This window comes from Anabrus simplex, chromosome 8 (assembly GCF_040414725.1).
Source record: "Anabrus simplex isolate iqAnaSimp1 chromosome 8, ASM4041472v1, whole genome shotgun sequence".
NCBI lineage: Eukaryota > Metazoa > Arthropoda > Insecta > Orthoptera > Tettigoniidae > Anabrus > Anabrus simplex.
This window is the reverse complement of record NC_090272.1, coordinates 233451342-233468143: the sequence shown is the minus strand read 5'-3', so window position 1 is coordinate 233468143 and position 16802 is coordinate 233451342. Positions and strand designations below refer to the sequence as shown.

Below are 16802 nucleotides of genomic sequence, written 5' to 3'. Positions count from 1 at the left end.
CATATTTACTCGTAAATAGGACTCCTTGATATATTATACCCTCCTCCTCAAGCTATTTAAATTAAATAATTTGAAGGATATTTAATAATAAAAATATGGATCATCTTTACATTAATTCATAACAACTATCCATCATAGTTTGAAGTTTCCTTCATAAATATTTTTGGAAAACTGAAAAAGCCATGCCACATGCACGCATTTTGGTATTTCCAAAAAGCCAGTAGCTCGGTAACATCAAAGATGACAGGATGAAACAACTGCAGTTTTTATGAAGACATTTAACACAAACACGTAAATGTAAAATTCCCTGTCTTGTATTACGACCAAAACAGTAATAGGCAATCCCAAGACCTCCCACGGCTTTATGTATGTTAAGGTGCAGCACTGTTCTGGTCTCGAGAATATTGTAATGGTTATAGTGTCCACCATGCCAACTTGCTACGGGCCTGCCTCGTCACCGTATTCGGCCCACCCCCTTACTTCAGCCGCGCCAATCACGTTCACTTTAGTGCTAGGCCAGCCACTCTCGCCTCCACCCGCAGTCCCGCAGCAGAGGACTACGGAAACAACTGGAAGATTAATCTGGAGTCTTCTATCTCGCAAGGTTCCTGGATACATCTAGCATCCGGACTGTTCTGGAAGGCCCAGAGCAGGTATATAAGGAGAGGAGTAACTTGGAGTCAGTCAGTCAGTGAGAGACGGAGTTAGTGAGTAAGAGTGAGTGAGAGCGAGACTGCGTTCGCTGGAGCGCAGTCAGTGATGGCCTGGGAGAGTGCAGTCTGATGGAGTGTCTGCCTGTTGGAGCCGAGGACTCGTTCCTGTTCCCCAGACGTCGTGTGTGTGTGCGCGAATCCCTTGTGGCCGGCTGCTAGAGAAGAACCTTGGGTGTTTTGGAGCAACGAAGAAGGGTACACTGGGCGACGACATGCGTAGACTGTGAACGGGGTTCGACGGATTGAGTGAACAGCGGATACTATCCCGACCTGCGAGACTGACGTGTAGGCTGTGGACCGTGACAGCGCTAACGAGTGTGACCGAGTGGCAGAGTGAGTGTAGTGTACATAATCGATGACTCTCTGTGTGTGTGTGTGTGTGTGTGTGTGTGCGTGTGTGAGTGAGTGTGTGTGTCATTGTAGATGGAACATAAGAGAAACTAAGAGAGAGAGCGTGCGAACAGTGTGTACTTGCGTAAGTTTTAATTTCGGCTAGCATCTCTGTGTGTGTGTGTGTGTGTGTGTGTGTGTGTGTGTGTGTGTGTGTGTGTGTGTGTGTGTGTGTGTGTGTGTGTGTGTGTGTGTGTGTGTGTGTGTGTGTGTGTGTGTGTGTGTGTGTGTGTAAATCTGTAATTGTAGTGCTAAGTTAATAAATCTTAGAAATAGGATGCTACCAGGTTCTGTACTCATTTATTTATCTACCCCGTCAACACGTTACAACTGGTGTCAGAAGTGGGACAGACAAATTATCAACTGGTGGATAAGCTCTTACGTAAACACTGGTGTCAGAATCGAGTACCTGGTAGCTTATTTTGTAGGCGGCAGAAATTTCTTCGAGTGAAATGAATTCCGAACAGCTCCAGATTTTTCTAAGCAAGTTTAGTGAACTTGAAAATAAAATTTAATCTGGTTATGGCAAACTCATTAGTGAACTGAGATCTGAGTGGAGATCAAACCCGGACCAATTGAAAACAGACACAAATGAACGGAAGAGCGAGCAGTTAAAGTCAGAAAACGAAGTGCGCTCTCTCGCAACCGAGATCTACAATGACAAAGTGCGGGACGACAACGAACTGGACGAGAAGCGGTCCGAAGAGATGCCCATGGTTGTGCAGTCCGGAGTTCGAGGCCCAGCGGTGGAAGTAAGTGCCCTGCCTGTGGAAACGATGGCTGTGGAGACGCGAATGAATCCTGCTAGCAGCGACGGCGGCTCCACCATCGTGAAGTTGGAAACCCTACGGGACGACAGGATTACTTCCAAGAGAACATGCCGGACCCAGTTCGAGACCGGATCGACGTCCAAGAAGAGTGCCGAATACCCGATCACCGGACTACGTGTACAGAAGATGAGAGTACAACGCAGCCCCAGCCAAGTTCGACCTACGAGGAGGTTGTGGGAGAGCTTGACGCACACTGTGGTGTCCACCAACCGAGAGCCACCTACCGAGTCCAGCTGCAGGAAAGGAGTCAGCGCACCGATGTAACGCAGCGGGAATTCGACGCCGAGATCGAGAGACCAGGAGACGTGGTTTTGGAAGAGTTATCCCGAGGTGACACCAAGCTCGAGGCGGCTGATGGCTGTGATAAACCACGTGACGCTGAGATCTGTCCAGGGAGGACGATCAGCAGGAAGGAGAACTACAAACAGGCTCTGACGATGGCCCGTGAGAGAGAGGCAGCGACTGCAACGGCACGGCTGAAGGGACCCCTACTAGCAGATGGAGCACCAATGGAAGACGAACCGATGACCAACGAACGAGGATGCCACCTGACCAGGACACTTGTGCCGGCATGAAGCAGCGTGCTTATACGAACATCAAATGCCGCACCCCAGAAGAAAAGGAAATTCAGCAGGGCTAAATCTGGGACAAACAAACCAGTCCCGGGCATCACACCAGAGGACTACGAAGACGCTCAAGCCCTCTGAAAGTGGATGTGGGTGTGGAGGAAAGGAAAACCACCGAGGATCCGGCTGCCACGCGAGGACTCACTAATCGTCATCAACGGGGACGAGGACGCTGTCGACCGGACCCAGTGGATCCCCCATGGGAAGGTGGTGGCCAACCGAACAAACCGTATTACAGCGAATCGCAGAGCAGCTCGGGACAAGCAGCCTTAAGGAGGGGGCAATGTAATGGTTATACCGTCTGCCATGCCAAGTCGCTACGCGCCGAGCTCATCACCCATCGACCCACCCCCTTAGGCTCGAGCGCGTCAATCGCGAGCAACATTAAAGTGCCGGGCGGGCCCTTCTCTCTTCTGTCCGTGGTCGCGCCCCATAGGACGATGGAAATTACTCGACAATTAATCTGGAGTCTTCCATCTCGCGAGGTTCCTGGACACATCTAGCATCCGGACTGTTCTGGATGGCCCAGAGCAGGTATATAAGGAGAGGAGTAACTTGGAGTGACAGTAAGTGAGAGTTAGACGGAGTTAGTGAGTAAGAGTGAGTGAGAGCAAGATTGAGTTCGCTGGAGCGCAGTCAGTGATGGCCTGGGAGAGTGCAGGCTGATGAAGTATCTGCCTGTTGGAGCCGAGGACTCGTTCCTGTTCCCCTGACGTCATGTGTGTGTGCGTCCCTTGTGGCCGGCTGCTAGAGAAGAACCTTGAGTGTTCTGGAAGGATGAAGAAGGGTACACTGGGTGACGACGTGTGTAGACTGCGAGCGGGGTTCGACGGATTGAGTGAACAGCGGATACTATCCCGACCTATGAGACTGACGTGTAAACTGTAGACCGTGACAGCGCTAGCGAGTGTGACCGAGTGGCTGAGTGAGTGCAGTGTACATAATGTGTGTGTGTGTGTGTCTCTCTCTCTCTCTCTCTCTCTCTCTCTCTCTCTCTCTCTCTCTCTCTCTCTCTCTCATTGTAAATGGAACATAAGAGAAACTAAGAGAGAGCGCGCGAACAGTGTAAGTGTGTGACCGTGTACGTGTGTAAGTTGTAATGTCGGCTTTCATCTGTGTGTGTGTAAATCTGTAATTGTAGTGCCTAGTTAATAAATGGTAGAAATAGGACACTACCAGGTGCTGTACTCATTTATTTACTTATTTAACCCGCCAACACGTTACAATATAGTCGTATCTGATCATATTAAAATGCTAGATTATTGTTAATAAGGAACAATTTTGATTCCTGTCCAAAAGCCCAGTGGTTATATAGTGTCATGAGGGAAGTATAGAAAACCTGTTCGGTGACACAATCGAAAAAAGTCAAAAATAAACATCTAACCCTGGATATAATGTTTTACAAGTATGAACATTTGACGAAACTTGTTCTGTCTTGAAGAAGAGCTGTTGTGACACGCTATTGTCTCCTTCCAATTGTTGTGGCCACTCTGCTTTATAATTTCAAAGGATTCCCTAAACAATACCAGCCACATGCGAAGTTAAGGTGGTCCCTTATGCAAGTTCATTCCAATTGCTTTTCCAATAACAGTACTTGCTCTAATTCTCGCAATGACGGGACGTTAAAGCCAAGATCCATACGTATGCTGAAGCTGTCCTTTCGTGAGATACTTTTTTCTTGAAAAATGCTTGATCAAGGATTTAGCATTGATGGGACTAAAATTTCTCGTTGGTTGATCAGGGAAATCGTTTCTTAGAGGAACAGATAATGTGGGATTTTTACAACATGATTTAGTTAGGATGCTCACCGGACCATATGATTTGAATGAATAATCCAGTAAAACGTAGTTTCTGGGAGCGGATAATCAAGGTTCCACTGTAGTACCAACCTTGCTTAAACAACCAAAGTGTTACAAATAAACATCAGACACAAAAACTAGTCAAATCAGAGCTGCACGTCAATGAGGATATCCAGCTGACAGCTTCGTTGGTGGCCCTATGGTCCCCTTGTTCAGATGAAACTGGTTAAGAGGTTCCTCTCTAGTGCATTTTCCTGGTTATTATGTCATTATTCGTAAGTCCCAATCCATGCTAAATACATACATACATACATTACATACATACATACATACATACCCCACGTCGTTCCATCTTAAGTGATGGGGTAGGCAAACGAGGCTTCTCCACCAGTTGCGGTCCCTGAACTTCTCTCCTTCTTCAATGCTTTCCAAAGTATGTCCTCTCTGTTGAATGTCAATCTTCACCATGTCCTTGTACCTGAGTCTTGGTCGCCCTCTTGGTCTTTTGTCTTCAAGTTTTAGATCGTACATTTTTTTTGGTAATCTGTTATCACCCATGCGTCGCATATGTCCATACCATCTCAGTCGCTGCACTGTTATTTTGTCCTGCAGTCTTACAACTTGAGCCTGCTTGCGGATTTCCTCATTACGGACTCTGTCGCTTCGTGTTTTGCCGATCATGCTGCGGACAAATTTCATTTCCGCTGCCTGGATTCTACTAACATCTTTGTTTCTCATGGTCCATGTTTCGCAACCATAGGTCAGGATTGGTACGTAATAAGTTTCATATATGACTCTCTTACATTTTGTTGGTATTTTCTTGTTCCATATTATGGCTTTAACTATTTTGTAAAAGTTGCTACCTGCCTGAATTCTGTGGGAAATTTCCTTATCTATAGAACCAGTATCAGAGATAACACTTCCAAGATATTTGAATTGATGGTTCATCTGTAGCTGTTTCCCCTCCATTTCAATGTGTCCCATGCTAAAGAAACCTGGATAACACACTTAAAGTCACTCCTTAGTACGTTCGTAACTCCCACCATGAGAAATTTAAGTTACCATTTCCAGGCCTGGGTAAGGATTTGGTAGAGAACTTAATTTCATGGCCCCGAATCACGGTAACATGTCGACCTACAGCTGCAGGGAGCGTCAGTCTCAAGCCAGTTTTTAATGTGGGCCTTTGTTTGTTTGGATCACGCAACAGTAGCTTGTGTGATGTGTTAGTGTTTAATTTTACGATTGTAAGTGAATTGTATAACAACATATGTAAATATTAGGCCTACCGGTACTGTACTTGTGCATAGTGGTTTGCAGGACATTCAGTTATGGAGAAGAAGAAAGCTGGACAGTTTACAAATTATGAAAAATTGAAGTTTATTGAGAAAGCGGATGCTAATCCACACATGAAACGGGTCCCCCAGATGTTGGGTCATTCCTACGAAGACTTTAAACATACTGTATAATTCCGAATACCAGCCGTACATTTTCCCCCAAAATAGTGTTTCTAAATGTTTGGTGTGGGTCGTATTCAAGCTGTTCATTCTCGTAAATATTTACTACGTTTACATCGAGTATTGAAATAGATTTGAATACTATTAAGGTACCCAACATACCACATGTAAATGGGCATTCAAGTCTTATTGTGCTTTAGTTGCGTTCTAGAAAACAAGATCGATTTTTTCTCAATACGGTTACAGTGGCATGTAAACGCGGAATGTAAGGTAATGAAATATGGTAAATCAAAGAATATAGGTAAATATGCGGTAAATATGAAAGCCGCTGCTGCAGATGCTCGATCGTCAGTTGTTTCACGAGTGTTGCTGGCATGCTGGGTGCGCAAATAGCTGATCTTGCGGGATATCGTACTTCGCAAGAGTCGAGACTGTGGTTACGGAAGTCTACCTCGCTCACATTCGAGTTCCGTATCTGTCCCGTGAAAGTGCTGTCTCGATAGTAAGCGATGGATTCAAAACGGCATTGCGGTCATTTACTGTGCGTGAGAAACTAAAGCGAAGCTGAAATATACGGAAATCGTGCCGTTGGTAGAAAGTACGATATTGATGAATTGTGTATTCGTGATTGGCGGAAGAAGAAGGAAAAACTTCTAAAAAGTAACGGCGATCGCAGAGCGTTCCGCGGGCAAAGTGCAGTGTTTCCGGAAATTGAAGAACGACTCCACAAATTTGTGATAGAAAAATGTGAGTTAGGATATGATGTTTCTAGTGAAATTTGTCAATTGAAAGCACTAGAGATCTCAACTCAAAACACAGGGTCTTACTGCGAGCCGCGGATGGATCCGAAACTTTTGTTGGAGAAAGCATACCTGCCAATTTTTAGAAACCAAAAATAGGAAGATTTTTTAATTCTTAGATTTCATTACATATATTCCATCACGGTCTAGGTGAAAAAAAGGTCAGGATAAAAGGCATACATATCTAAATTACAATGCGAAATGACCATTCAATTTAAAATCTTAAACTAAGAAAAAATAAAATGGTTACAAGAAAATGTACCTAATCATTCTCATGTATGACACATACGAATAATAACATTCATGTCACACCGACACACGCTACAAAATGCATAATACCGTATTTACTCGCGTAATTAACGCACCTTTTTGACAAAAAATACATCCGAAAACTTCGAATGCGTAAATCATTCAAGGAATTCAGATATTTAAAAATTATTTACAATTCATTTACATTTAAAAGATACATCAAATATAATATAAACACTACTGGTTCAACTCATTTGCGGTTATCGTCATTTGGCGTAAAATTCCGGCGTGAGATTTTTTCTGTAAAGTCAAAGTCAGGTAAGTTAGACACGTGGGTTTGAAGTACCGACAATGGAAAATATTCTTCCCGTTACGAGCTGACAATACGACCTGAAGTGAAATAAACATGAAATAATAAAAGTACAATTCATGTAATGTCATAACAATGACATACCGGCAAAAATACAAAAAACTGCCCAACACGAGAAGGGCCGAACATCGAAGGAGGGACCCTGCTAGATTACCCCAAACCATTCGCATCCAATCTTGTACGAGTGAGGTGTCCATCCACCTTTTTTCTTGAATAAGAACGTGGATCACTCGCGGAAATTTTGCTTTAGGCAACCTGTTACAGCAAGCATTGCAGTACATCGTTGTTTTTCGCTTCCGGTAGCGCGAACGATAACATTTGAAGTTCCTTTCTTATAGATTGTTCGACTTTGTGGCATATGGAAAGTGATTGGCGTCTGACCTGCGGTTCCTATTTGGGAGGTCAAATATTCCTTCACTTTACGCTTCTCAATCACAAAGCTACGAAAATGGTTGAAATCATTCGTCAGTTTTGGCATAATGTTGTTCTTTGTCGAGGAGAAAGTCCATTTCTCTTCATATAGTAACTATATAATTAATTATTAATCAAGCCTCGGCTAACCTTCAAATCCGAGACACTGATTCCATGTGCAGCGACTATTTCTCATTCTTTAAAATACAGCATTTCGTGAGAAACGGCTTATCCAACGTTGCATAACAAAATCATATATTTAAGCAGATGCTCCTCTACTTGCAGAAACGTGCCACTGTTTGGTCCGTGAAATGCTTTGCGAGATTTGTTGGTCGCTTGAAGTGCACTTCTCTGTTACCGCGGTAGCGCACGTTCCATTTGGACACTGAATACTTGCTGCTCGCTGCCCTATTCCCGTATGTTTCGGCGTAACTGATCACCGCGAGTTTGTATGATGCAGTATTACTCTAATACTGTGGACTAACAAGCAATTTTGAGATCACAGAATGTCCCGTACCCGAAACACTCGTAAAATATGTTTGTATCAGACTGGGATAGAGCGTCACTAGTCACTTCTGGGCTGAATCTCTTGGGACTATTCTCCGTACCACCTTTTGAGCAGACTAAAGCGGAAGTGAGTGTATAGACCAGGGGATGGCGCGGGCGACAGGGGCAGTGTCTTCGGTGTTGTCACACGGTAGGCGAGGGGGCAAGGGGGGTGCGCTACTCAAGGCGAGTTTTGGCAATGGTGCAGTCAATGCGGGGCTGCCATACTTACTTACTCAGTAAGAACACGTGGGTGCAGTTTCAATCACAGTCTATTTAAAAAAGCAGTGAGAGAATTTTATCAGCGTGCTTCGCTTTTACAAAAACAGTGTATGTGCGTATTGTGTGCTAATTCATAATTCTTGTAGTCTCTTGTACGTTTGTAGGTTTCTTCTTACTCGTTATTGGATATTATTGTGCAATGGATCCGAACAAAAATTCACCAGACTGTTACCAGTTGAAGAAGAAACGCAAGATTTTTACTTCCGGTGAGAGAAATATGATTCTGTCTGTTTATAAGCATTTCCGAGCGAGTAGTATTGACGGCGGGATTAGTTTTCCTCGTGTGCTGACCCCGGTTCTGATTCCGACTTGGGTGTGCAGCCACTCGATAGTGACACAGATTAATTACTGCGGCACAAGCTAAGCTGACGCTGAAACCTCCTGCATAATAATAATAATAATAATAATAATAATAATAATAATAATAATAATAATAATAATATGTAATAATATTTTTATAAAAATATATTTGTAATAACTAATTTATTGAAATTGTACTGGACAAAGCTGAGGTGGGACAGGTTTTCGCCTGGATCCCCAACTTCATCTGTCAGTTCCAAGTTAATTCCAGTACGAGTAGGCCCATATATAATCCTCACTTTTCTCCCTTTTTCATAAATCGCCCGTGAGTCGCAGCTCATTTCAATAAGAAATCAGGTCATATATTTAGATAATAATAGTCAACAATAAATAATAAAATATTATATATATATATATATACTGTATTTTTAATTATTATTATTTTTATAGTCCGCCTCTGTGGTGTAGTGGTTAGCGTGATTAGCTGCCACCCCCGGAAGTCCGGATTCGATTCACGGCTCTGTCACGAAATTTGAAAAATGGTACGAGGGCTGGAACGGGGTCCACTCAGCCTCGGAAGGTCAACTGAGTAGAGTTGGGTTCGATTCCCACCTCAGCCATCCTCGAAGTGGTTTTCCGTGGTTTCCCACTTCTCCTTCAGGCAAATGCCGGGATGGTACCTCACTTAAGGCCACGGCCGCTTCCTTCCCTCTTCCTTGTCTGTTCCATCCAATCTTCCCATCCCTTCACAAGGCCCCTGTTCAGCATAGCAGGAGAGGCCGCCTGGGCGAGGTACTGGTCATTCTCCCCTGTTGTATCCCCCGACTCAAAGTCGGGAACTCCAGAACACTGCCCTTGAGGCGGTAGAGGTGAGATCCCTCGCTGAGTCCAAGGGAAAAGCGAACCCTGGAGGGTAAACAGATTAAGAAGAAGAATATTTTTATAAAAATATATTTGTAATAACTAATTTATTGAAATTGTACTGTAAAATTGTAGTTAGTATATTAAAAGCCTCCGTGGCTCAGGTGGCAGCGCGTCGGCCTCTCAATGCTGGGTTCCGTGATTCAAATCCCGGTCACTCCATGCGAGATTTGTGCTGGACAAAGCGGGGGCGGAACAGGTTTTTCTCCGGGTACTCCGGTTTTCCCTGTCATCTTTCATTCCAGCATCACTCTCCAGTATCATTTAATTTCATCTGTCAGTCATTAATCATTGCCCCAGAGGAGTGAAACAGGCTTCGGCAGCCGGCTCAATTCCTGTCCTCGCCGCAAGATGGGGCTTTATTTACTCCATCCCTGACCCGGTCATTGACTGGAAAGCAGATTGTAGGTTTTCACATTAAAATGTAATTCAGTAAATTAATTGTTTAAAGATGTAAGCCGTTAAAAAACTGTATGGGATTCGTTAATGCATAAATTATTTTTAATTCATTCGAGGTTCAATCCGTAAGCTGTGCTGTATTATAGTGGTGGAGTACAACTTTGAATCGCGCGCCGGCTCATTTGGCAACCACGGCGAGTGTGACGAGACAATGACGTCACTTCCGCTTTAGTCTGCTCAAAAGGTGGTCCGGAGAATAGTAACAGCACGTTGCTCTGAATTTGGAATGCCCGCTTTCGCAATAGGAAGGCTGCTACTTGAGTAGTTGACATCTTTATTTCGAAACGCATCCGGAGCTGCCTGATGGATGTTCGAAGTTGTGGGTGCGTCAAATACGTGAACATTTCATTTTCTCCACTTTGGACCTAAAAATATTGGGATGCGTAAATTATGCAAGGGCGTTAATTAACGCGAGAAAATACGGTAGTTTCCTTTATCAGACGGTAAAATGAACGGAAATTTATAGGTATCTCTGAACGCTTGGAGATAACGTTCGTTATATTTTCTGGCCATGACGAGAAGAGAAAATACCAGAGACTGTCACCGACACAACCCATTTAAAAACATTCAACTCATTAAAAGTATGCACTTAAATACGCGAAACTACCACATACAAAACAATTCAATATGTCCCACACATTATTAACATACGACTTTGACAGAGGGGGAAAGCATACAAACGCAAGAAAAAAACACGTGGCCTACAACTCCGACAAAACTACGCACAGAAACGATGTCACCGGCGCGCGAACAACACAATAACAAACTCATTCCTTCGTCCCGATTAACTGAGTCGCTTGCGCGCGCTAGTCTCTCTTGCTTACAGGACGATTGCCGTCCCGAATCCCCAGCTGTACACGGCTGTACAGTGTATACGCTGCTGTGGTGAGCGGGAAACACGATAAACGAAGGCGAAGGACGAAACACGAAACACTCGCGAAATAAAGCATGAAATAAATGCGCTTGAAAATGAGGTTTCGTAAATTACACAAGCACATAAGAATTTATCCTTTATCCTAGGGGGAAAGTATTGGCCGTACTGGAGGTTATATTGGTAAAAAATAGGAAGAAGTAAAAATAAATAGGAAAACCTGAAGAAGAGTTAAAAAACGGAAAGTTTCCGGGTAAATCGGAAGGGTTGGCAGGTATGAGAAAGGGATTGTGCATTCAGAGATGTACGTCTATTTCACAACATCTCCCTGGGGCGTATGAAGAAAAATTAATGGCCTTTTAGCATCACATTATTCATTTGAGGAAGCAAAATTCTTATTTGCTGTTGCAAACTGGGAATGCTGACCAGACAGTTGTCTATTTTGAAATGCCATTGGAAAATACAGTGGATACGAAAGGTTCTAAAAGTGTAACCATCAGAACAGGTGGTAACGAAAAACAACGATGCACGGTAATGTTGTGCGTAGCGGATGAAACCAAACTCGCTCCGTATGTGGTTATGAAAAGGAAAACACTTCCGAAAGAAAACTTGCCGTTCGGTCTTATTGTTAGAACATGTGAGTCCAGCTGGATGGACAGTGCGCTAGTTAAGGACTGCGTGAAGTGCGTTTGGTAACATTGCCCTGGAGCTTTTTTACAAATACAAAACACGCTTGTGTTGGACAGTTACCGAGGACATACAACTGATGCCATAAAAGATATGATGAGGAAAGGAAACACCGATCTTGCAATAATTCCCGGAGGACTCACTTCTATTCTACAGCCATTGGATGTGTGCGTTAACCAGCCTTTCAAAACTGCAATGAAACAGTTGTACACCGAATGTATGTCTGATGGTGAACACACGTTAACACCAACCAGACGAGTGAAGAGTCCTGAAGTGGGACTAATATGCAGCTGGATCAAGACCGCATGGGCATGCATTCCCAATGATCCAGTGTCCAAAAGCTTTAAGAAATGTGGAATTTCAAAGTCAGTAGATGGTAGTGAGAATGATTATTTGTGGAAAGATGCCAGCGACGAAACTTCCGATGGTGAAACTTCAGATGACAATGGTGAATTGTGAATGAACCGAGTATTGGACCAATTTTATTTATGATTTTTGGGATGATTTTATTAATTCTAAGCTGTTTGAATTTATATTTGTGGTATATTTGAAGAAAACTAAATAGGTGTGTTATTTTATTTTTTCCGTATTTTGCTGTAAATACTTGTTTCTTTATTTTCATTGTAAATGTTTTTACATTCAAACCCAACTTTAAATTTAACAGCGTAATTGTTTTTCATTTTTAGCACATTTCCTCTTTATGACGTTATATTTTTCGGTCCCCACAAACACGTCTTAACCAGTTTTGACTGTACTTACGTAACAGACATTCCGTTACCATACGATACGCCCACAATCACAATAAGGATGCTCAGCTTTATTCCACCTGCAAAGCCAGAATTGTGACCTGCCATGATTTTGTCTGTATTTGGTTAAGGGAAGCTCACATTCTCCTAGGTAGGCCATGTCTCGGTGCAGAGTTTCAGCCTCCTCTGCCTCACCACCATCATCATTATCATCACCCCACAACCAATCATCATCATACCACAACCAGATGCACAAGTGGCCCATAGGCATCAAACAGACAGCTCTGCACCCTGAAAGCTGAACATGTCTTCGGACACTCCCGGCAATAACACTCAACTGCTGGAATATATATTTTTATATATTATCTTTACAAGATCTCTAAAACACTGTATTAGTGTGGTGAATGTCAAATTAGAATTTAGAGATTTGTAATTACTATCACCAAATAAAACAGCCAATTTATGACATTATAAACTGTCTTTCAGTCAGATCTGTGCAATTAAGATGACTATTTGTGTGATCATTTCATTTTTTTTTTTTTTTTAAACAAGGGAGATCCTATTTACAAATAAATATGATAAATAACCCACACAGGACTAGCAACAAATCCAAGAATTACTTGGCAATATCCATGTACCATTTGAAAATGTATGTTTTAAGATGATCTGAGAAGTCACTAGAGAAGAAAAAATTAGGTAAATTATAAGAATCTTCAAATCCCATCAAAGACTTGCCACTTAAGTCATAAGTTAAACCCCCATCATTTTCCTGGTATCATAGCAATCTTAATTCAAGCAACACCAAACAATTGTGTTGACTGAAGTGTACTGATACACTTGCACATGAACAGAATAATCTATCATTTATAAGCAATTATACAGTTCTTGATCTTTTGTCTCTCTTCACTTTAGATGACAAAATTCTCGTGACTGTAAATACAACAGATGACAGCAATTTTTTTAAACATCCAATACATTGAAGGGAATATTATTCTTTGCCTGCAATTGCCAAATATAATTAGAGTCCTGAAATAGTCCTGCCAAATCTTGACTTAATATCACAATGCTTACTGTTAAAGACAGAAACATCTAGATGCCACTGGTGCACCCCTGTTGAAAAGCAGTAGTAAAATTCAAAACAATAATTTAAAATTTCTTAAATTTGTTTAATTATTTACTGTAAAGGATATATGATTTACAATAACCAATTGATATTATTAATTGATCTAGGGCACTAAATGCAATATTAACTTACATAATCTTTACTCCAGGGAAAAAAGATTTCTGCTAACCTTTCATTACAACACTAAACAATATTAATTTTAACTCATAATGTTAAGACAACCAAAAACATGAGGCATACTCACAGATGGCAGACTCTGCAGAGACTGGATCGGATGAAGCCACTAATGAACTGGTCATGGGTGCAGCAGTTGGCTCGTGATGATTGAACTCTTCCTTCCTGCGCTTGGACAACTGAGTCAACTTCTACAAGAAAATACAATAATTATACTTACAAACAAAGAGAAACTTATTTCAATTACCAAGAGTAAATTATTTCAATTATTTAATTAAACAAAATGCACTATAATCTAAGTTCATAAAAAGGAAGACTGGGGATATGGCTATCCTGAGATACAAAAATTGCCATTAATATAGGGTTTCATAGGTGTTCATGACAAAGTAATCAAGTTTTGGTACAATAATTTTCTATGCCGATTGCTTCATACTTTTCCACACAACAAATATCCTGTGAAAGCTGCAATTGCACTCATGTCTTGATGTAAAATGCAGGCTGAAAATAGTAGGGTCAGAATAAGCCATTTTCAGATGAAGATGTGGAGACTGTCCTTGTCTGTCTGTTTATTATAATAAATTTGTTAAGAAGGAAGCCATACTCTCCAGTGTCGACTTAGTCAAATAGGGCATAAAAACTTTCCAGTCTCTCTCTCTCACAGTCATGAAATAGTGTTTGGTGACAGCGGACTAAGCTTCAGCAATCCAGATAAGTAGAATATTTTGTTTTTTATAGTATTATTATTATTATTATTATTATTATTATTATTATTATTATTATTATTATTATTATTATTATTATTATTATTATTATTATTATTATTATATTGATGGATGAAATAATAAAACGTGTAAAACAGAGTATAAGTAGTGATGAAGTGAATGCTTTGGTATTTGCAGATGAAGTGGTGATTTGGGGAAAGGGAGAAAAGGAAGTACAAAGGAGACTGGACATTTGGAATGATAATTAGTCTGAAGGAGTTTGGAATGGTAATTAGTAAAAAGAAAACTGTAGTCATGCACTGTGGAAAAGAGAAAAAGAGAAGGCAAGTGAACATAAGATGGAGAACGGTTAGAGAATGTAGAACAGTTTACATATCTGCGTAGCATTATAAATGGAAGTAATGAAATCAACCCTGAAATTAATAACAGATTGAGTAAAGGTACAAAATTTTATCATCAAGTCAGAGAGCTTTTATGGGATGACAAAGTACCCAAGAGAATGAAATTAACATTATATAGACAGTATTTCATACCAATTGTAACATACGGACTAGAAACACTGATAATAACTAATAAGAGACATGATATTAAGATCCAAGCAGTAGAAATGAAATTTTTAAGAACATCGGTTAGAAAGATTGATGATTGATTGATGTTTGTTGTTTAAAGGGGCCTAACATCGAGGTCATTGACCCCCAGTTAGAAAGACAAGAAGAGATAGAATTAAAAATATTAAAATCAGAGAAGAGCTAAATATAGAACTGTTAGTACAGAAGATACAGAAAGCAAGACTGAGACAGTTCGGACATGTAAAAAGAATGGGAAAGGAGCGGGTAGCAAGAAGGGAATTGGAAAGAGAAGTTAAAGGAAAGAGACCAGTTGGAAGACCGAGAAAAAGGTGGATGGATCAGATTTGGACGGACATTAGAGAAGCTGATTGGATGTGGTGGAGAAGGAAAAGTGGAAGGACAAAAAGGAGTGGAGGATGCTTGTTAACCACACCCGGGTGACTGGAGTGTTGGTTGAGTACTTATGAAATCATCATTTGTTAATACTTGTTCATATTATCACGTAACTCTCTATCTTCGACACGTTTATGCAACGTAAACAATACTGCATATATTCACGCATGTTTTAAGTGATTTGATAGAATCTGAGGATGTTCTTGTAGAACAAAACGTGTTATTCTTTGTGTAATAGTGTGTATTTTTTTTACAGGTATGTTTATAGTGTTACAATTTTTATTGAAATTTTGTGTGTTTGACAGACTGAAAAGTTTTTATGCCCTATATAATAAAGGTTCCTATCCAAATTCCTATCTTTACTTATACGAGTATTCGAAAGTTCCTTTCTACTACTTAAAACTATCTTTCTACATTTCTGTTTTCAAAGGTCATTAGAACCATTATCAGTATTCTGCCTAATGTTATTTTTGTAACATTTATGAGTGTATTTAAAGTGAGGTGCTTGTTGGCCAATTTCTTCTGTATTTTCTAACATCGCGATAATAATAATAACTTCATAGTGGATTTATCTAGCATCATTTTGTGTGATCATAGATGTTTTCAAAGTGCGATTGTTGTCAGCCGATAACATTCGTACTGTGTATCATCGCGATGACATTAACTCATTCATGTCACAAAAAAAGGCCACACTGTTGACTGTGGGATCATATTTAATTTGCCTGCCAGTAGTGTGAGCATAGCTGTCAGAGAAAAATATGTATAAAATACTAACTCATCATCATCATCATCATCATCATCATCATCATCATCATCATTTCCCATTATCCAGCTGTAACCAGGTAGGGGCAAATATGGTTTCTCTCCACTTTCTTCAGTCTTTCCACCACTCCTCCTACAACAGTGTCCCAGTCCAGGTTTCTTTCTCTAATACTGCGTTGGACTGTGTCCTATCTCAATCGCGGTCGTCCGCAACTTCTCATTCCTTGCATTTGCATTTCCATCACCTTTCTTGGCATTCTTTCATCACTCATTCACTTTATGTGCCCAAACCATCTTAATTGGCTCTTCTCTATTCTATCATTCACTTTTTCCACTCCAATTTCTTCCTGGATTTTCTCATTCTTTATTTTGTCTCTTATGTTCTTCTGTATCATACTCTTAAGAACTTCATTTCGGCTGCCTGCATTCGACTCTCATCCTTCTTTGTCATTGTCCCCCGTAAGTTGTTATGGGTACGTAATACATCTTGTTCATAGTTTCCTTTACTTCCACTGGCACATCTTTGTCCCATAACATGTTTCTTACACTATGACAGAAACAGCTTCCAACTTGAATCCTCTTACTAATTTCAGCATCCAGTCGAG

At 41.1% G+C, this 16802-nt stretch overlaps 1 protein-coding gene across 3 annotated transcripts in view; it reads right to left on the bottom strand.

Moving 5' to 3' along the window:
* Positions 1-16802, bottom strand: part of Dora (Dorado) — a 641834-nt gene that overhangs the window by 94855 nt on the left and 530177 nt on the right. For all 3 annotated transcript variants that reach the window (XM_067152778.2, XM_067152780.2, XM_067152779.2), the window contains exon 13: positions 13822-13942. In XM_067152778.2, coding sequence (XP_067008879.2) covers positions 13822-13942 — 121 coding nt within the window. The remainder of the gene's footprint in view (positions 1-13821; positions 13943-16802) is intronic.